This window comes from Dendrobates tinctorius, unplaced genomic scaffold (assembly GCF_039654945.1).
Source record: "Dendrobates tinctorius isolate UK_male_01 unplaced genomic scaffold, ASM3965494v1 ptg000024l, whole genome shotgun sequence".
Taxonomy (NCBI): domain Eukaryota; kingdom Metazoa; phylum Chordata; class Amphibia; order Anura; family Dendrobatidae; genus Dendrobates; species Dendrobates tinctorius.
Window position 1 is genome coordinate 3587241 of NW_027361692.1, and position 22729 is coordinate 3609969.

At 40.0% G+C, this 22729-nt stretch overlaps 1 protein-coding gene across 1 annotated transcript in view; it reads left to right on the forward strand.

Annotated features, from left to right (window-relative positions):
• IMPG1 (interphotoreceptor matrix proteoglycan 1) overlaps positions 1-22729 on the forward strand; it is a 428352-nt gene that overhangs the window by 83719 nt on the left and 321904 nt on the right. Inside the window, exon 3 of the mRNA XM_073569420.1 lies at positions 11035-11201. Within this exon, the coding sequence (XP_073425521.1) occupies positions 11035-11201 (167 nt within the window). The remainder of the gene's footprint in view (positions 1-11034; positions 11202-22729) is intronic.

Consider the following 22729-nt stretch of genomic DNA (forward strand, 5'->3'; position numbering starts at 1 on the left):
TCTTTCCTAATGAAAAACAAATATATATTGCCATATCTAGAGCACGGTGAGCCACGGGAGAAGTTCCAGTTTTTGTTCAGGGGCCAGTTGGTCCATGTAGTTCCACTAGCAGCAGATTTTGATGTCACAGTAGCTGAAGTGGATTGCTGGACCCCTAAACACTTCCCTCTTGTCCACAACAATTGTCAATAGTGGGAGGTGATACTTATGGAAATGTTAGAGGACTCCCCAGGGGCACTCCTGTAGAGGTGGTATCTGGATACAGGTGTTGGAGCGCCCATGATGTTCCTGCAATTACAGCCAGCAGGACACACATGTGAGCTTAGTAACACTTTACTGAAAGAGTGAACAGGGTACAATCACTCTTAAAGGCAAAGTGGTGGTCGTTTACAATACAGGATAGACTGTGTATGAAAGGAGGTGTCTCCTTATTATTATGAGACAAGCAGGCCTCTCAGGGTGGCTGGAGCATAGTTCTTTTCACTTGCTTTTGGAGCAAATATTTTGAACAGTTCAGGTAATGCTATACTGACAGAGTGATCGTCAAGGGTTGGCTCCCCGTGGTGAAACGCTAAGCACATACAATGTATTATACGTTTCCCAAATTAATTCTGAGACTCAGGAACAAATCTACTGTCACAACAACTGTTTTCATCAGCAATAGAATGGGTACCAGGATGCCACAACAGAGTGTCAGAGAAGGACCTCTCCAAGTCATTGTTTTTTCCGTGATATGGCAGCAAAACTCAGGTCTACCCCAAAGATCTGATGAATTAGAATTAGATCACCATGGAATCTAGATTTAGTCTAGCAAAATTAGTGGTGACTTCGTAGCTCACGCAAATGATAAAAGGCTCCAATATTGCAGCCAGCTGAAAGTGGTCCTATAGTTGATAGAAGGAAAGCATACCATCAATATGATCAAGGGTAATATAACGCAATTACCTGTTCAAATGAGGCTAACTTGCTCATTGGATTATATCAACTTCTGCTAAATAATTATATTAGTTTTGTTCTACCACATTGAATGCAAATTATCTCTGCCCCAAAAGGAAGAAAAGTGTGCTATCTATTAGTAATGATCAGCCAGGATTGTCAACTATCTAGAAATTACTTCTGAGCCTATGAAAAGACAGAACTTTTATCCACGGTCTGTAAAACGAAAATAATAATATTGCTGTGAATTTTTTGACCTTGGAAGAACTTGAACAAATGTAATTGTGATTGTAATTATCATCTATTTGCACTTCACACTCAAACAGTATGCGTAAGTATACTAAAGGCCCCTTTACATTTAGCGATGCACCAGCGATCCCGACCACGATACGACCCGGTCAGGATCGCTGGTGCATCGCTAAATGGTCGCTAGTGAGCTACCACACAGGCAGATCTCACAATGATGCAGCAGCGATACAGCGGTCGTTACTTACCTTTCAGACGCGGCGATCCTGACGTCCTCCCGTCCGCGTCCATGCGTCACTCGTCGGCGCCAGCAGGAAGCCCAGCAGGAAGCGCTCGACAAGAAATGGAAGTGGACAATCTCGCACGATCAGTGACAGACAGCGAGGGAGCCGGTCGGAGGTAAGTATCACACATAGCGATATCGCTAGCAATATCACTGCTGCATCTCCAAATCGGTGATGCTTTAGCGATATTGCTAGCGATATCACTATGTGTAAAACCCCTTTAAGGCTTAGATTCCTAATGAAGCATTATGGTTTTCAGGTGCATCCATACAAAATGTCACTTGTTTGTGATTTTAGTTTAGATAAGTTGTCCAGAAAATAAAAGAAGATAGCAACCCTGTGTGTACCATAAAAGGCTATTGAAACATTGACAGAGATTTCTGGCTCAGTGGTTAACATTATATCCTTTCTGCACTGGGGTCCTGGGTTAAAATCCAATCAAGGACAACATCTGCAGGGGGGTTGTATGTTCTCCCTGTGTTTGCGTGGGTTTCCTCACATACTCCAAAGACATACTGATAGGGAATTTAGATTGTGAGTCTGAATGGGGACTATATAAGTTAGTAAAATAAATATCAGCCATACCACAGATACCCATTTATAAATATCTATTTCTTGGTTCTTGTTAGTGCAGAGTAAATTATTAAAATATTGATTGTCTGGATCATTGCCATTTAACCTCTTCCCGACTTTCGCTGTACTAGTACTGCTCTGTGGGAACTGCAATTCTGCCCGGAGCAGTACTAGTACGGTAGCATGATCACCTCGGCCTTACGCTGAGCGCTGTGGTGATCGGGTGTGGGTGTCAGCTGTATGTAACAAGTGACACCCCGCAGCAATGCAGACGATCGGTGATAGCACCAATCATGGGCATTTAACCCTTCTGATGCCGCTGTCAGTACTGGGGCTCCCTGCATGCTCCCATTGGAACAGCGCAATGTGATTGCATTGTTCCAGTGGTCTCCATGGAGACCCCGTCTCCACGTTGGCCGTGGGGTCCTTCCGGGTCCTTCAGTGAGGTGGCTTGTCAGTGCCTGCTAAGAGCATTTCCACATTAGGGTTGGGGATAAGGATAGGGTTGGAGTAAGGGTTAGGGTTAAAGTTGGGGCCAAAGTTAGGGTTAGGGTTGGGACTAAAGTCAGGGTTAGGGTTGGAGCTAAAGTTAGGGTTAGGGTTGGGGCTAAAGTTAGGGTTAGGGTTGAGATTAGGGTTAGAGTTGGGATTAGGGTTAGGGGTGTGTTAGGGTTAGGCTTGTGGTTAGGGTTAGGGTTCGGCTTAGGGTTAGGTGTGTGTTGGGGTTAGGGTTGGAGGTGTAATTGGGGGTTTCCACTGTTTAGGAACATCAGGGGCTCTTGAAACGCTACTTGCATCTGATCTCAATACCAGCCAATTCTGCATTGAAAAAGTCAAATGGTGCTCCTTCCCTTCCAAGCTCTGCCATGTGCCCAAACAGTGGTTTACATATGAGGTATCAGCATACTCAGGACAAATTGCACAACAACTTTTGGTGTCCAATTTCTCCTATTACCCTTGGGAAAATAAAAAAAATTGGGGGCAAAAAGATCATTTTTGTGAAAAAAAATAAGATTTTTTATTTTTACAGCTCTACATTATAAACTTTTGTGAAGCACTTGAGGGTTCAAAGTGATCACCACACATCTAGATAAGTTCCGTAGGGGGTCTAGTTTCCAAAATGGTGTCACTTGTGGGGGGTTTCCACTGTTTAGGCACATCAGGGGCTCTCCAAATGCGACATGGCATCCGATCTCAATTCCCGACAATTTTGCAATGAAAAGTCAAAGAGGCACTCCTTCCCTTCCAAGCTCTGCCATGCTCCCAAACAGTGGTTTACCTGCATATATGGGGTATCAGCATACTTAGAACAAATTGTACAACTTTTGGGATCCAATTTCTCCTGTTACCCTGGATAAAATAAAACAAATTGGATCTGAAGTAAATTTTTTGTAAAAAAAAAGTTAAATGTTCATTTTTTTTAAGCATTCCAAAATTTCCTGTGAAGCACCTGAAGGGTTAATAAACTTATTGAATGTGGTTTTTGAGCACTTTGAGGGATACAGTTTTTAGAATGTTGTCACTTTTGGGTATTTTCTATCGCATAGACCCCTCAAAGTCACTTCAAATGTGATGTGGTCTGTAATAAAAATGGTTTTGCAAAATTAGTTGAAAAAAAGAGAAATCGCTGGTCAACTTTTAACCTTTATAACTTCCTAACAAAAAAAAATTTTGTTCCAAAATTGTGCTGATGTAAAGTACACATGTGGGAAATGTTATTTATTGACTATTTTGTGCGCTATGATTTAAGGGCATACAAATTAAAATTTGGAAAATTGCAAAATTTTCAAAATGTTTGCCAAATTTCAGTTTTTTAACAAATAAACGCAAGTCATACTAAATAAATTTTACTGCTATCATAAAGTACAATGTGTCACAAGAAAACATTCTCAGAACCAGTGGGATCCGTTGAAGCATTCCAGAGTTATTACCTCATAAAGGGACAGTGGTCAGAATTGTAAAAATTGGGACAGGGGTCAGAAAAGTGAAAACAGGCTGGGTCGCGAAGGGGTTAAGACTGAAATAAAAGCTAGATCTCCACAATACATTAATTATTATATTTAATTTGTCTTAAACATACCTTTTTAAGGGTAAAATTTTTGAAATATGTTGGCAAGGCTAACATATAGTTAACATTTAAGAATCTTAAGCTGAGTGATATGAGATATGGATAATGCATTTCAACCCCTTAATGACAGCCAATATGTCTTTTTACTGACCTGAGATATAAGAGAATAGCATCCCCATACAGGTGACAATCCAGCAGCTGATAGCTGTACACTATAGCTGACACCTTGCTGTATCACAAATGATTAGTGTTGGCACCATCCATATCTGTTTAACCCCTTAGGTGCTGCTGTCAAAAGTGACTACATCTAATAAATAGTCAATAGATTGTGGGGTCTTCTGCTTTAATCTAATTAACACACTTAGATCATGATTGTGTGGTCCTGATGTTTGTCATAGCAGTTCATGGCCAAATAGCGGCCTTAAGGGCCCATTACACATTGCGATATCGCTAGCAATATCGCTGTAACATCACCGATTTTGTGACGTAGCAGCGATATTGCTAGCGATATCGTTATGTCTGATACTTACCTCCGACCGGCTCTCCCGCTGCTCATCGCTGATCGCGCGTACGTCCTGGATCATTTCTCGTCGGGCGCTTCCTGCTGGGCTTCCTGTGGCGCTGACGCGCGACGCGTGGAGGCAGGCAGGAGGGTGTAAGGATCGCCGCGTCTGACAGGTAAGTAAAGACCCCCGACCCCTGCTATGTCTCTGGTGAGATCTGCCTGTGTGGCAGCTCACTAGCGACCACTTAGCAATGCACCAGCGATCCATATCGTTGTTGGGATCGCTGGTGCATTGCTAAGTGTAACGGTACCCTTAGAGCCTCCCGGCTATAGTGGTCAATTCAGAAGTCAGCGACATTTAGGTGGTAAACAAACACTTTTTCATTCCTTCTATACCACTTTGCATTAATTCCTGAAAATCACCTGAAAGGTTAATAAACTGTTTGACAGCAGTTTTCAATATGTCGAGGGGTGCTGTTTTTAAAATGGTATCACATTTGGGGTTTTCCAATATATAGGACCCCCAAAGTCACTTCAAACCTGGATAGGTCCCTCAAAAAAATATATTTTGTAAATTTCCTTGAAAAAATGAAAAATTGCTTCTACATTATTAAACCTCCTAAAAGGCTAATAAAATAAATTAGCGTTTTAAAAATGGTGCTGATGTAAAGCAGACATATGGGAAATGTTATTTATTAATGTTTTTGTTGTGTTATGACTATCTGGATTATTATTATTATTATTTATTTATATAGCACATTGATTCCATGGTGCTGTACATGAGAAGGGGTTACATACAAATTACAGATATCACTTACAGTAAACAAACTAACAATGACAGACTGATACAGAGTGGAGAGAGGAGGACCCTGCCCTTTCGGGCTTACATGCTACAGGATGGTGGTGAAGGAGACAGTAGGTTGGTGGGTTGCAGCAGCTCCGGTGTTGGTTGAGGTGATATCACCGGTAGTGGTGAGAGAGAAGGAGGTAGCGGGGTCATTGCTGGCTGTAGGCTTTCTTGAAGAGGTGGGTTTTCAGGTTCCGTCTGAAGGATCCAAATGTGGTTGATAGTCGGACTTGTTGGGGCAAAGAATTCCAGAGAATAGGGGCTATTCGGGAGAAGTCTTGGAGGAGGTTGGGTGAGGAGCGAATAAAGGATTAAAGGGATAATCATTCAACTTTTGAAAATTGCAATTTTTTTGACATTTTTGTCAAACTTTTTATAAATAAACACAAAACTTATCAACCTAAATTTACCATTATCATAAATTATAATGTGCCACAAAAAAGCAATCTCAAAATCAATGGGATTTGTTGAAGCATTCCAGAGTTATTACCACATAAAGTGACACTGGTCAGAATTTAAAACATTGGCTCCGTCACTAAGGAGTTAAGAAATGTGATACTGAAAATGTGGCCTAAAGGGTGAGATAATGATAGATATAGTGTACCTGTAAATAATTCAGCATTTGTGCGATGCAGAAAATGCCAAGAAAATTTTGCTAGAACATGAAAATGAAGAAAATCGGATTTCATACAGTGACAGCAAGCAAATATCAAATTGACCTAATGCACAAAGTAGCTTAGACAATTGCATACAATGACTTGTATACGAGACTGAGCAGGCTTTATTTGCTGTAGCCAAAGTACCCCTTTCACTTTAATCTAGCACTTCCAATTCTTGACGTGAATGCAATTGCTGATGGCCCAAAATTTAGCAATTGTCTGAGTGACGAATTGGAAACTGGATGACATGACGAGCAGAACTCTTATTCTTGACAATTGTTTTCGTTTCAAGCTGAGATGCTGAGCTGAAAGATGCCAACATTTTGTTACGAAAAAAAGTGTTGATCACATTTCTAAAGTTAATTTTATTTGGGAAAGAATGACAATATGTTAGACTACTTGGGCAATTTGGAAGATCCAGCTCATCTTGTATGGAGCTTTTTTAAATATAAATCTGTTCACATCACTATCACCAGTGTCTACTTTGAGATCATTCTTATTTAAAAAGCAAAAACACAACTTGTTCCCTGATGCTTTCTTCCACATTAATAAATAATGAATGACTTCTTATCACCACTGCATCCAATCATTTATCCAATATTTCTAGCAGCTGGAATAGATGTGCAGGTACCATGTACAAACTACCAGAACTACGTGTCTTCCATCAGAGTGATATTACTGGAGATAGAACATTGACTCCCATGGGTCACAAGGCTCAAATGAACAAATAGTATAGTCAAGAAAAGATTGCTCGCGGACTGCTAAAGACTCCCCAAAGTATAACTGAATTGGAAACCGTTTTATCACTAGTTTCCTTCCAATGATTTACTGCATAATATATTCATTTTATAACCATTGTAGTGGTAGCAAGCATTCATTTGAGATTTAAAAATTCCTTGCAAGCAAATCATAGACATTAGTAAAAAAAAAAAAAGAAAACGCATAGTCCCAACTGTTGAAAAATACTGATAAGTAATGCTTAAACGGACAATTGGTAAACTGTAACTTTTCTTTTTTAATCATTTTTATATGTGATCTACTTGGGGTTATCACAATATGAAGGCACCATGGAGCTAAAATATAAAGCCAAAATTCTGACTTAATCTAATAAAAACTTAGGTTTTGACTGTTGGGATACAGAAGAGTCTTTTGATTACTAATGTACAACATTAGATTTTAAAACCATATAAGAAAAGTATATATCACATCAATAATTGGTGAAAAATGCTATGCCGTGTTTGGAGAGCCCCTGATGTGCCTAAATAGCGGAAAAACCACAAAAGTTGCCTCGTTTTTGAAACTAGACCCCTCAAGGAATGTATCTAGATGTGTGGTGAGCACTTTGAACCTACTCGTGCGTCACAGAATTTTACAACATTGATCTATGGAAATGAAAAAATATATTTTTCACCCAAAAATGTTGTTTTAGCTCTGAATTTTTTTCATTTTCACAAGGATAGCAGGAGAATATGGACCACAAAATTTGTTGTACAATTTTTCCAGTGCACACAGATACCCCATATGTTGTCAAAAAATACTTTTAAGGCACAGTGCAAAGGTCAGAAAGGAAGAAGAACCATATTGTAGTTCAGATTTTGCTGGACAGATTTGAAGGTGCCACGTTACACTGGCAGAGCTTCTGAGGTGCCAGAACAGCAGAACATAAGAGATTCCATTTTAGAAACTATGCCTTTCAATGAATTCATGTAGAGATTATATTGACATTTAATTTTTACTATCAAAATTTTGTTTTAGACTCACATTTTGCATTTTCACTCTGGGAAATGGGTAAAATGGTGCCACAATTTGTTCCACAATTTCTGCTAAATGTAGAAATATCCCATATGTGGCTGTACAGTACTGCTTAGCCATATGGCGATACTCTAAAGGGACCGAGCACTACATGCCTCCTTGAGTGCAGACTTTCCTAGAATAGTTTGCGGACTCCATATACAAAGCCCATAAATGCTAGAAGAGCAGAATCCCTTCAAGTGACCCCATTTTGAAAAATATGCCCCTTTGGGATTTTATCTACAGGATTAAGTGACAAGTTTGACCCCATGGATGTTTTCCAGAAACATGCACCAGTAGATATTGCTGAGTGAAAATTGCTAAATGCCATTCTAGTGACCAGTACATTGTAGTGACCAGTATGTGGTATTGCCCAGCTCATGCTTCTGGAAACATTCACCTGTAAATTAGGCGGACGCTCATCACTACAGAAATGCCAAACATATAGAATCTAAACGTGGTTTTGGCACACTGTGGGGCTCAGAAGGGAGAGGGGCATTTGAGTTTGGTAGGGTAGAATTCCTTGGATTTCTTTAGGAGGGCGAGGAGCCATTTTGCTTTTCAGAGTCTTTTTACTACCAGTAGCGTGGAAGCCCCCTATATTTTTATTGATCGACCTGACCATGACTTGATTTTTTTGTGGATTGATTAGAAGCTTTAATTAGCATTTTACATAATGTTTGGGATCACACCTATCCGGCACTCTATGCTGAACACTTGCTTAGAGGTTTGCATCTTACAATCTTCAAGTGACATGATTCATATGAAAGCCCCTAAGGATCCATTCACTTTGAGGCAGCAGAGTTACTCTGGATTCCATCTGACCTCTGTTCAGCATTCTCCTTCTTTTCAGAGGTGCACAAAACTGTCACTGACGGCACTTCTGTGCACGCCTAAAATGACAGACACCGCCAGATCATAGGTCAGACAGCGTCCACTGTGCCTCTTTCTGCCACACCATAGGGAATCTTCCATCTGAATCACATATTTCAGAGATTTACACAGAAACCCGGATGCAAAATTTCAGCGCAGAGTGCAGGAAAAATGTGAGCTGAGCCAAACTGTGATCTTTGGGAGACAGAATAAAAAAATCAATAGCAGCTGAAGAATTGTTTTTATTTATTTTTTACACCATTTCACCTGCATTATAAGTAATCAGATTACTTTATTCTTAGGATCAGTATGATTACAGCTATACCAGATTTATATATTTATAATTATTTTTGCATCACTTTATTCTGAGAGCAATAACTTTTTTATTTTTCCGCTGATTGAGCTGTATGGCAGCTTGTATTTTTTGTGGGACAAGATGACGTTTTCAGCTATTCCATTTTTATTTACATACAGGTTTTTACATTGTTTCATTCTGCTTTTTGTGCAGTGTTATGATGAAAAAGCATCATTTTTTTCCTCATCTTTTATTTTATTGTTTTTTGTTATTGACTGAAGGGGTTGACTAGTGGGACAGTTTCATAGGTTGGGTCGATCCTGAGGCGGCAATACTAAATATGTGTACTTTTTTTGTTCATTTTTGAACAAAAACATGGATTTAAGGATACAATACGTTTTTTTTATTTTTCATTATTATTTGGTGATTATTTAAAAAAAAAATATTTCTGCAATTTTTTTAACTTTTTTACTATGTCCCTCCATGGAACTTTCACTTTCTGCAGTCTGATAGCAGTTCTAATGCATTGCAATGCATCAGCAAAACCTTTGTATCATCTGTTCTCACACCCTTTATGTATTCAATAAGCCTCAGTTTCTGTACTTTTACAAATACTGGTTGAGACCGTTTCATGCAGCATAAAGACACGGTCCAGTTCTGTCAGGTTGGATGGTGAATATTGGTGGACAGCCATTTTCAGGTCTCTCCAGAGATGCTCAATTGGATTTAGGTCAGGGCTCTGGCTGGGCCAATCAAGAATGGTCACAGAGTTGTTCTGAAGCCATTTCCTTGTTATTTTAGCTGTGTGCTTATGGTCATTGTCTTGCTGTAAGGTGAACCTTCAGCCAAATAAGAGGTCCAGACCACTCTGGAAGAGGTTTTCATGCAGGATATCTCTGTGCTTGGCCACATTCATGTTTCTTTCAATTGCAACCTGTCGTTCTGTCCCTGCAGCTGAAAAATACCCCTATAGCATGATGCTGCCACCACCATGTTTCACTGTTGGGATTGTATTGGGCAGGTGATGAGTAGTACTTGGTTTTCTCCACACATACCACTTAGAATTATCATCAAAAAGTTCTCTCTTCAGCTCATCCAACCAAAGAATCTTATTTCTCATAGTCTGGGAGTCCTTCATGAGTTTTTTAGCACACTATGTGGGTTTTCATATATCTGGCACTGAGAAGAGGCTTCTGTCAGGTCACTCTGCCATAAAGGCCCAACTGGTGGAGGGCTGCAATGATAGTTGACTTTGTGAAACTTTCTCCCATCTCCCTACTGCATCTGTGGAGCTCAGCCACAGTGATCTTGGTGTTCTTCTTTACCGCTCTCACCAAGGCTCTTCTCCCATATTTGCTCAGTTTGGCTGGATGGCCAGGTCTAGGAAGACTTCTGATTGTCCCAAACTTCTTCCATTTAAGGATTATGGAGGCCACTGTGCTCTTTGGAACCTTTAGTACTCTAGAAATTCTTTTGTAACCTTGGGCAGATCTGTGCCTTGCCAGAATTCTGTCTTTGGGCTCCTTGGCCAGTTCCTTTCACCTCATGATTCTCATTTGACCTGACATGCACTGTGAAGTCTTATATAGACAGGTGTGTGCCTTTCCAAATCAAGTCCTAATTAAACACATCTGGAATCCAGTGAAGGAGTAGATCCATGTCTAGGAGGATCACAAGGAAATGGACATCATGTGACTTAAATATGAGTGTCTGAGCAAAGGGTCTGAATACTTATGACCATGTAATATTTCAGTTTTTCTTTTTTAGAAAATTTGGAAACATTTCTACATTTCAGTTTTTTTTTCAATAAAGATAGGCTGCGGAGTTTTCATTAATGAGAAAAAATGAACTTTTTTGAATTTACCAAATGGCTGCATTGCAGCAGAGAGTCAAAAATTTAAAGGGGTCAGAATACTTTCCATACCCACTGTATAACTCTTTGGTTCTTTCTTTTCAGTCTGCCAAGAAGCAGTATGGGAAGCCTTTCGTATCTTTATGGATCGAATTCCTCAGACGGCAGAATACCAGTTCTGGGTTGAAGCGTGTCAACAAGAATCATTTTGCATATTTGAAATTGGAAAGAACTTTAGCAGTTCTCAAGAACATCTGGATATTATTCGACAGGTAGAGTATATGTAGTAATAATGCCTAGGTAGATGTTGGATAGTGTAAGCAGCCACAACTTTTTACTCTGTATATTTGTAGCTTTAGTTTTAATTTTAGGGTTAATAATATAGTGTGCCTCTATTACATTCTACTTTATTTAGCTTTCTTTTGCACGTATTGTAATAGAAGGTTTACTTACACAGTGGTAAAATTAACCAATGTCAGATCAAGCTTTTATGCCTATGGACAAAGATTTAAAGGGAAGGAAACCTGTAACCATGAATATGCAGTCCAATCTGCAGGCAGCATGTAATAGATCAGGGGGAGTTGAGTTGATTAATACATAGCTTTCTGGGAAAAGATTCAGGTCCTATCAGTGATTGACAGCTATCTCAATATGCACACTTATAGAAAGAAAGCTGTCAGTCACTGATAGGACCGCCAATTGGACGAAAAATTCCAGGAAGAACAGGGGATTAAAAGATTAAAACACAGGTTATACTGAATCTTTAATCACAAAGCTATAGATTCATATGCTCAGCTCCCCCTGTGCTATAACATGGTACCTGCAGTTTAGAATGTACTGTCATGATGACAGGTTGTCTTTAAAGAAAGCAGTAACAACTATAGACACAAGGAAATTTTCAAGTCACAAGATAATTAACATATTTTTTTGCAATAAAAGCCACTTATTCACCTATGATGTACATTTTCATCACAAGTTGCAAGTAGGTTTAGGAGCTGAACCGACTACCTTAATGGAGAACACTACCTGTGTTACACAGTCAGCATCTGCCTGTAACAGCGGCAACAGGAGCTAGGTCCGATCATTTTTGTTTAACAAATTAAATACCAATGTTAGTAGAGGAAGTAGTAAGATCCACACTGAATACAGCAGTGCTGAACTAGATGAGCAAGAGATCAGTAAGGTATTATTTATTTCATTATTTTTCAGCATTCTGAGAGTTTTTACAAAATTTTAGCTCTATCAAATCCTGACATTGAACATACCAGTACATCCTATTTACCAAGGTATTCCCACAAATGGACATGGTGTTAGATCCAGGTAACATGTGGCCACATGAGCTGAGCCCGACTTGATCACCACCGTAGATTGGCTTAAGGCCTTATTTTAGGTATTTGGCTCATCTGTGTCTTTCACAGAGAGAACCTGTACCTATGTTGCTGTTCAGATGACTGTGTTTTTTGCAGACCATGTTACCATAAAAAATTCATGGAGCTATGACTTTTTTTTATCCAAGTCATGGATCAAAATCAACTATGTAAGTCTATATTTAGTCTGTGGGTTTGTGAAACTTACACATGGCACACATAAGCCCTATACAGTGGGGGAAATAAGTATTTGATCCCTTGCTGATTTTGTAAGTTTGCCCACTGACAAAGACATGAACAGTCTATAATTTTAAGGGTAGGTTAATTATAACATTGACAGATAGAATATCAAAATTAAAATCCAGAAAATCACGTTGTATAAATTATATGAATGTATTTGCATTTTGCAGTGATAAATAAGTATTTGATCCCTCTGGCAAACAAGACTTAAAGGGAATCTGTCATCCTTTTTTTCCATATTAGCTGCCGCCATAGACATCGGGGGCTTATCTACAGCATTTTGTAATGCTATAGATAAGCCCCCCGATGTAACCTGAAAGAGAAGAAAAACACGTTATATTATACTCACCGAGGTGGGCGGTCCGGTCTGATGGGTGTTGCGGTCCGGTCCGATGCCTCCCTTCTTCATGCGATGACGTCCTCTTCTCCCATCCTGAAATGGCTCCAGCGCAGGTGCATTGCTCTGCCCTGTTGAGGGCAGAGCAGAATTCTGCAGTGCGCAGGCGCCAGACCTCTCCCGACGCCTGCGCACTGCAGGACTCTGCTATGCCCTCAACAGGGCAGAGCAGTGTGCTTGCGCCGGAGCCATTACAGGACGGGAGAAGAGGACATCATCGCATGAAGAAGGGAGGCGCCGAACGGGACGGCAACACCCATCGGATCTGACCGCCCACCTCCTTGAGTATAATATAACGTTTTTCTTCTCTTTCAGGTTACATCGGAGGCTTATCTACAGCATTGCAGAATGCTGTAGATAAGCCCCAGATGTCTATGCCGGCAGCTGAAAGGCCTAAAAAGGGTGTCAGATTCCCTTTAATACTTGGTGGCAAAACTCTTGTTGGCAAGCACAGGAGTCAGATATTTTTTGTAGTTGATGATGAGGTTTGCGCACATGTCAGGAGGAATTTTGGTCCACTCCTATTTGAAGATCATCTCTAAATTAAGATTTTGAGGCTGTTGCTTGGCAACTTGCAGCTTCAACTCCCTCCATATGTTTTCTATCGGATTAAGGTCTGGACACAAGCTAGGCCACTCCATGACATTAAAGTGCTTCCTTTTGAGCCACTCCTTTGTTGGATTGGTTGTATGTGTTGGGTCATTGTCTTGCTCGAAGACCCAACAACGACCCATTTTTAATGTCCTGGCAGAGGGAAGCAGGTTGTCTCTCAAGATTTTACGGTACATGGCTCCATTCATTCTCCCATTGATGCAGTGCGGTAGTCCTGTGCCCTTAGCAGGCAAACACCTCCAAAACATAATGTTTCCACCTCCATGCTTGACAGTGGGGGCAGTGTTCTTTGGGTCATAGGCAGCATTTCTCTTCCACCAAACATCTAACCACAGCACCTTCTCCCAATCAGTCACAGAATCATCCAGGTGTTTATTGGCAAACTTAAGATGGGTCTGATCATGTGCCTCCTTAAGCAGGGAGACCTTGCGGTCACTGCAGGTTTTTGAACTTTTACGGCATAATGTGTTACCAATGGTCTTCTTAGTGACTGTGGTCCCAGCTGACTTGAGATCATTAACAAGTTCCCCCAGTGTAGTTTTAGGCTGATTTCTCACCGTCCTAGTGAACAAGGATAACCCACGAGGTGAGATTTTGCATGGTGCCCCAGATCAATGTCGATTGACAGTCATTTTGTATTTCTTTCATTTTCTTACTATTGCACCAACAGTTGTTTCCATCTCACCCAGCGTCTTACCTATGATTTTGTAGCCCATTCTAGCTTTGTGCAGGTCTATGATCTTGTCCCTGACATTCTTAGAAAGCTCTTTGGTCTTGCCCATGTTGTAGCGGTTAGAGTCTGACTGATTAATTGACTCTGTGGACAGAAGTCATTTATAAATGTGACTATATAAGACAGCTATCTTTAATGCAGGTAACGAGTTGATTAGAAACGTCTAACTGGTCTTTAGGAGCCAGAACTCTTAATGGTTGGTAGGGGTTCAAATACTTATTTCTCACTGCAAAATGCAAATAAATTTATATAATTTATACAGTGTGATTTACTGGATTTTATTTTTGATATTCTATCTCTCAATGTTAATATTAACCTACCCTTAAAATTATTATTATGTCTTTGTCAGTGGGCAAACTTACAAAATCAGCACTGCATACTCAATGCCCCCCCACTATGTACCTCCTGCTCCCCCGACTCATTATATTTACATGCCCCTTCTGCCCCAATTCATTGTCATGTCTTCTCTTTCTCACCCTCTATTCATTATCAACAGCTCTCCCCCCAAATTCAATACATAATTTACTCCCGCAGCCTCAAAATTTATTATTATTTGCTCTCTCCCCAGATCATCATTTGCTCTTGCCACCCCCACCTTCAATTCAATCGCTTTCAACATCCCTCACTCTCAATTCATCATTTGCAGTCTCCTGTCCCCTCCCCCACTTCATCACGTGCAGTCCCCCTCCCCCCAATTCATCATGTGCAATCCCCTTCCCCCCACTTTATGTGAAATCCCCTTTACCCCCCTACTTCATAATTTGCAGTCCCCCTCACCCACTACTTTATCATTTGCAGTCCTCCTAACCCCTATTTCATTATCTGCAATCCCCTTCCCTTACTTCATCATGTGCAGTACCCCTTACCCCCACTTCACCATGAGCAGTACAGCTTAACCACCAACTTATCATATGCAGTCCCCTTTAGCCCCCCACTTCATCATGCGCAGTCCCCTTTACCCCATGTCATAATGTGCAGTTCCTTTTAACCCCCCACTTCATCATGTGCAATCCCCTTTATCCCCATGTCATCATTTGCAATTCCTTTCAACCCAACAACTTCATCATGTGCTGTCCCCTTTATCCTCATGTCATCATTTGCAGTTCCTTTTAACCCAACAACTTTATCATGTGCTGTCCCCTTTACCCCTATGTCTTCATTTGCTGTTCCTCCTTCTCCTCTCACCCATTTAATTCATTTTATACAGAAAACAAAAACTTTTTGTATACTTACCTCACAATCATTCCCCAATAGCGTGGCTCTGCTTCCAGCATCCGGTACATGTCAGAGCGTACATATGCACCATCATCTGACAGGAAGTACACAGAAGACAGAGGGAGCAGGAGCTGCACAGCCGTCAAAGTAAGACGGCTGTGCACAGCTCTGAAAAAGCTCCCCGACCCCAGTGCCGACGTGTGTGCTGCAGCGCGCACCACTTTAATGCACGATGGGGCCCAATGAGCAGAAGCACATAAGTGGGGCCCCATACCTGCGGGCCCCTCTGTGTACTGCTGTTCACTGGGCCCCATATAGCAATAAGGGCAGGAATGCCCTGATGGCAGCCCTGCCTACATTGGGGTTTCCAGCTAAATCTAAAATAAAACCTTATTCAGTAAAAAATGTTTAACAAACTAAGAGGGGGCTATTCTTAAGGCCCTTTTACATTTAGCGATGCACCAGCGATCCGACCAGCGATACGACCCGGTCAGGATCGCTGGTGCATCGCTAAATGATCGCTAGTGAGCTTTTACACAGAAAGACCTCACAGCGATGCAGCAGCGACGCAGCCCACGATACTCACCTTTCACACACAGCGATCCAGACGTCCTCCTGCCCGCCTCCACGCATCGCTTGTCTCACACAGCAGGAAGCCCAGCAGGAAGCAGACGACGAGAAATGGAGCCGGACAATCTCGCGCGATCAGCGATGGACAGCGGGGAAGCCGGTCGCAGGTAAGTATCACACATAGCGATATCGCTATAACGTCACAAAACCGGTGACGTTTTAGCGATATTGCTAGCGATATCACTATGTGTAAAACCCCCTTTAAAATGAAAAGGGAGTGACCAACCCGCATCAACTCCACATCATGTGCACATGTCCTAACTGTGCTCTGTCTGAGAACTTTTTTGTCAGCGTCCTCTTTTTTTGTGGAGGCTCAAAAACCCTGTTGCAGGCATTGACGTGTGGTAAAAACCGTTGTGTGAACATATCTATTCGCTAAATTAAGAAAAATGTGCTAATTTATGGAACATTTACTGGCATACAAGCTATGTGCTATTATTAAGCACAATTTGAACAAGAGATGACTCTTTTACAAAATGGACAAGATTAGTGTATTCTGAAATGTGAGCATAAGTGTTAATTTATAGTGCAAAAAAAAGCAACTATCTTAAAAATATAACCTTTGCTGATTATAGGGTATATATTTTTTTCTTTGACATGGTTTTTTAATAACACCTCAGAATGTATTCAGTCTGCATGCATCCAAATTATTATGCACAGCTGGGACAATTTAGATCTACATTTCTTAAGTAGGTTTATGGGATGTCATTATTGCTGCTTGTTGCAGATAAGAAGTCTCCTCTGTGCATATGTTCAGAGGTCATTTACATAAGCTTGCATATGTGTACAAAAGAATATCTAGAGGGAAAACAATGCAGCTCTATGGGCATTGATCCACGTCTGAAATGGATGTAGTATGCCAACTTGCTTTCAATGACAACCTTGATATACAAAATATACTATAGATCAATTAAGCCCAGAATTTACTTCAGACAAAAAAAGCGAAAAGCAAACCATGTGGGTTTTTTTTGGTTGCCAAAAAAACGCAGGAAAAAGCTAACAACACCTATCCAAAAAAGACGTGAGTAAAAACATCAGCTTGCCATAAAAAAGCTTTCTCACAGTTTATTCTGGAGGAAAGATGAAAAAGTTATAGGTTTCAGCACATACAAAAATTTAAATTTTTTTTTTTTTTTACAAAATTCCAAACTTTCTTCTCCACTTAAAAAATATACGTTTGGTATCATTATAATAATACTGACATAGAGAATCTTATTAAATGCACTATAAACACAGTCAACAAAAAAAAACATTTTGGAAGTGACGTTCAGTCTTTGATATTTGTATGCATAGGTTCCACCCATCAGCCTATGGTGGTTTTAATCACAGCAGGATCCTACCTACCGATATAAATATATAAAGCATAAAAATAAAATAAGCACCGAAAGAACCAATGTATAATCATAAAAGATAACACTATTGAAATATATTAAAAAACAATGCAGAGCATGAAGGTAGGGCGATGAGCAGAAAAAAGACCAGAAATGTGGAACCGCAAGTCAAAGGTACAAGCAGTGAGACCAGTATGCAGGGTAGTACAAATCTGTTTGATTATATGCTTTATTTCATTGATGTCGTTACCATATACATAATACTGCTTACTTCTATATATATATACTGTATATATATATGGAGAAAAAAGGGAAAAGCAGCACTAAAAATATAAACAAACAATGCGGGTGCAAGCCTTCCAGGCATATACCAAACCTCAAAAATAGTCCTCAAGATGAAAGCAGCACACCAAAAGAAATCCAGTCAAAGTGCTATTTATTAGCCCATCAGGCTAGTTGCCCATACAGCGATGTTTCGGTCCTAGGGATTGTGGACCTTTTTCAAGCCTTGTGAGGTTTGATGGAGATAGTTTGTGAACAGCAGTTTTCAGCTTTTTCCACAGATTCTCAATTGGATTCAGGTCTGGAATTTGACTTGGCCATTCTAACACCTGGATATGTTTATTTGTGGACCATACCATTGTAGACTTTGCTTTATGTTTGGGATCATTGTCTTGTTGGAAGACAAATCTCCGTCCCAGTCTCAGGTCTTTTGCAGACTCCAACAGGTTTTCTTCAAGAATGGTTCTGTATTTGGCTCCATCCATCTTCCCATCAATTTTATCTATCTTCCCTGTCCCTGCTGAAGAAAAGCAGGCCCAAACCATGATGCCACCATGTTTGACAGTGGGGATGGTGTGTTCAGGGTGATGAGCTGTGTTGCCTTTGCGCCAAACATATCATTTGGCATTATTGACAAAAAGTTCGATTTTGGTTTCATCTGACCAAAGCACCTTCTTCCACATGCTTTGTGTGTCTCCAGGTGGCTTGTTGCAAACTTTAAATGACACTTTTTATGGATATATTTGAGAAATGGCTTTCTTTTTTCCACTCTTCCATAAAGGCCCGATTTGTGCAGTGTATGACTAATTGTTGTCCTATGGACAGACTGACCCACCTCAGTTGTAGATTTCTGCAGTTCATCCAGAACGATAAAGGGCCTCTTGGCTGCATCTCTGATCAGTTTTCACCTTGTTTGAGATGAAAAGTTAGAGGGACGGCCGGGTCTTGGTAGATTTGCAGTGGTATGATACTCCTTCCATTTCAATATGATCGCTTGCACAGTGCTCCCTGGGATGTTTAAAGTTTTGGAAATCATTTTGTATCCAAATCCAGCTTTAAACTTCTCCACAACAGTATCACGGATCTGCCTGTTGTGTTCCTTGGTCTTAATGATGCTCTCTGTGCTTCAAGCAGAACCCTGAGACTATCACAGAGCAGGTGCATTTATACAGAGACTTGATTACACACAGGTGGATTATATTTATCATCATTAGTCATTTAGAACAACATTGGATCATTCAGAGATTCACAATGAACTTCTGGAGTAAGTTTGCTGCACTGAAAGTAAAGGGGCCGAATAATATTGCACAACCCACTTTTCAGTTTTTGACTTTACACAAAAATTTAAAATAGCCAATAAATTTTGTTCAACTTCACAATTGTGTTCCACTTGTTGTTGATTCTTCACCAAAAATTTACAGTTGGTATCTTTGTGTTTGAAGCATGATATGTGGGAAAAGGTTGAAAATTTCCAGGGGACCGAATACTTTCGCAAGGCACTGTAACATATGCCACATGCTTACTTTACAACTGCATCATTTTTGAAACATAGTTTTTTATTGTTAGGTAGTTAGAAGAATAAACAGTTGATCGGTAATTTCTCAATTTCCCAACAAAACTTAAACAACTCATTTTTGAAAGAACTACATCACATTTGAAATTACCTTGAGGCTGCTATGAGACAGAAAATGCCCCAAAATTACACCATTTTAAAAACTGCCCCCTCAAAGTGCTTAAAACCACATTCAATAAGTTTATTTTCAGTTCACGTGCTTCACAGGAATTAAAGCAACGTAGAAGGTCAAAATTAAAATTTTACTTTTTCCCTCAAAAATGTTGATTTAGCCCAAAATTTAAATTTTGCACAGGTGTAACAGGAGAAAATGGACAATACAATTTGTTGTGAAATTTCTCCTAAGTAATCCAATACTCCATATGTGGTGGAAAAATACTGTTTGGGGGAATGGTAGGCTCAGAAAGAAAGAAGCCCCATTTGACTTTTAGAACACAAAATTGTCTGGCATAGATAACATATGCCATGTCACGTTTACAGAGCCCCTAATGTGCCTTAACAATGGAAAACCCCCACAAGTGACTACATATTGGAAACTACAACCCTGAAGGAATTTATCTATAAGTGTGGTGAGCACCTTGAACTTACAGGTGCTACACAGAATTTTATAATGTTGAGCCGTGAAAATGAAAAAAATACATTTTTGTAGCAAAAAAGTTTGGTTTTGCCTTATATGTTTCATTTTCATAAGGATAGCAGGAGAAAATGCACCATACAGTTTGTTGTGTAATTTCTCCTAAGTACATCTATATATAGGCGATTCACAGAATTGTATAACATTAGGCGAAAACTACTTTTAAGGCACAGTGGAAAACACAGAAGGGAAGAAGCACCATTTTAGAGTTCAGATTTTGCTGGAATCGTTTGAGGGTGCCATGTCATATTGGCAGAGCCTGAGGTGCCAGAACAGCAGAAACTCTCATAAATGATCTCATTTTACAAACTACAACACCCATTGAATTCATCTAAGGAATCAGTAAGCAATTTGACATTACATGTGCCTCACAGAATTTTATACCATTGGATGGTAAAGAAAGAATAATTACATTTTTACCATTAAAATGTTGTTTTAGTCCCTCCTTTTAAATTTTTGCAAGGGATATTAAGAAAAATGGACCTCACAGTTTGCTGTGCAATTTCTTCTGAGTGTGCCAATACTATGCATGTAATCAGGAAATGCTTTTCAGGCACAGTGCAAAGATCAGAAGTGAAGGAGTGTCATATTATAATGTACACTTTACTGTTATAGTTTGGGGGTGCCATGACCCACTTTAAGAGCCCTTGAGGTGCGAGAGCAGCAGAACCCCTTATAAGTGACCCAAATTGACAAAAAACACCTCTCAATGAATTCATCTAGGTTGATCATATTAAAACCCCTGGTATATCACACAATTTTATACCATTTTGTCTTAGCCATGGATATTACATTTTCACAAGGAGAAATGGTTAAAAATAGCAACAAAATGTGTCTTATAATTTCTGCTGAATGTGGAAAAATCCCATATATTGCTGTACAGTACTGCTCACTGCTTACAGTGAGACTTGCGAGGGACAGTGTGCTATTTGCCTACTGGAGCACAGATTTTCCTAGAATAGTTTGCAGACTCCATATACAGAGCCCCAAAGTGCCAGAAGAGCAGAATCCCCCCTCAAATAACCCATTTTAGTAATTATACCCCTTTGGGAATTTATCTACAGGTGTAGTGATGATTTGACTCCATGGGAAATTTCCAGAAACAAGCAGCAGTGGATGTTGCGGAGTGAAAATTGCAAATCTGTTATTGTATTGCCTGTACATTGCAGTGCCCAGTGAGTTGTAGTGCCCAATACATTATAGTGCCTGTATATTATGAGCAGCTTATGCTTCTGGAGACATGGATCCCAAAAATTAAGAGGGCTCTCAATGCTTCAGAAATACCAAACATGTAGATGGTAAATGTGGTTGCTTTGTATTACCAGAAAGGTGAAAACCCCCTAATATTTATGTTAATAGATGACAGACATGAGGGGAAGCTTGCTTTTTTTGTGGATTGAGTGGAAGATTTTACTGTTTACATTTTACATAATATTTTGAATCACATTTATCCTTTGTTCCACACTAAGCACTTACATTAGGGTTTTCATCCAAATATCCAAATTGCATGATTCAGATGAAACCCCCAATGCATATAATCACTATGATGAGGCAGTAGTGCAACTCAGGACTCTGTCTGGCCTCTGTTCAGTGTATTACTTCATTTTAAAAGTGCATAAAATTGTGGCTGACCGCACTTTTATACACGCTTAAAAAGATGGACATCGCTTGATCATAGGACAGAGTCCACAGTGCCTCTATCTGCTTCATTATAGGGAATCTTCCATTTGGTGTTCAATCTGAATCACATATTTCAGAGATTTACACAGAAAACCCAGTGTAAGTACTCAGTGTAGAGTGCAGGATAAATATGAGTTGATCCTTACTGTGATCTTTGGGAGGCAAAATTAACAAATAAATAGTAGGTCAAGAATTAATTTTATTTATTTTTTACACCTAATCTTTCTTCACCACCCAATGGTATAAAATCCTGGGAGACACATGGGGTGTCAACAGATGAATTCATTGGGGGGGGTGTAGTTTGTAAAATTAGGTAACTTATGAGGGTTCTGCTGTTTTGGCACTTCAGGCTCTGCCAATGTGACATGGCACCTTCAAATCATTCCAGCAAAATATGCATTACAATATAGTGCTCCGTCCCTTTTAAGCATTGCACTGTGCCACATAAATAGTTTTCGACCACTTATGGAGTATTAGTGTACTCTTGAGAAATTGAGTAAGAAATCGCACTGTTCATTTTCTCCTATTACCCCTTTTTAAGATGAAAAACTGGGTGCCAAAGCCTTAGCCTAATGTTATGCAATTTTGTGAATCACCTGAAGGTCAAAAATGCTCAGTACACCACTAGATTAATTCCTCAAGAGTAGAGTTGAGCGACTTTGGTCGGATCGGGTTTCATGAAGCAAAATTTGTTTCAGATGAAACTGGTCTGACTAGGGCAAAAAAAGTCGGAGTTTCGTCCGAAACCCGACCCCAATGCAAGTCAATGGGGAATAAAAGTCGGCATTGAGCGGATGACATTCATCCACTCAATGCCGACTTCTAATCCCCATTGACTTTTTTTGCCCTAGTCGGACCAGTTTCATCTGAAACAAATTTTATTTCATGAAACCCGATCCGACCAAAGTCGCTCAACTCCACTCAAGAGATGTATTTCCCAAATGTGGGGGTTTATGCTGTTTTGGCATGTCAGAGGCTTGTCAAAAATGACATGGTGTCTGATATCTATTTTAGCCAATTTTGCACTCCAAAAGTCAAACAATGCTCATTCCTTTCTGAGCCTTGCCGTGTGCCCATCGTTGTACTTAGTAGAAAATGCACAAAAA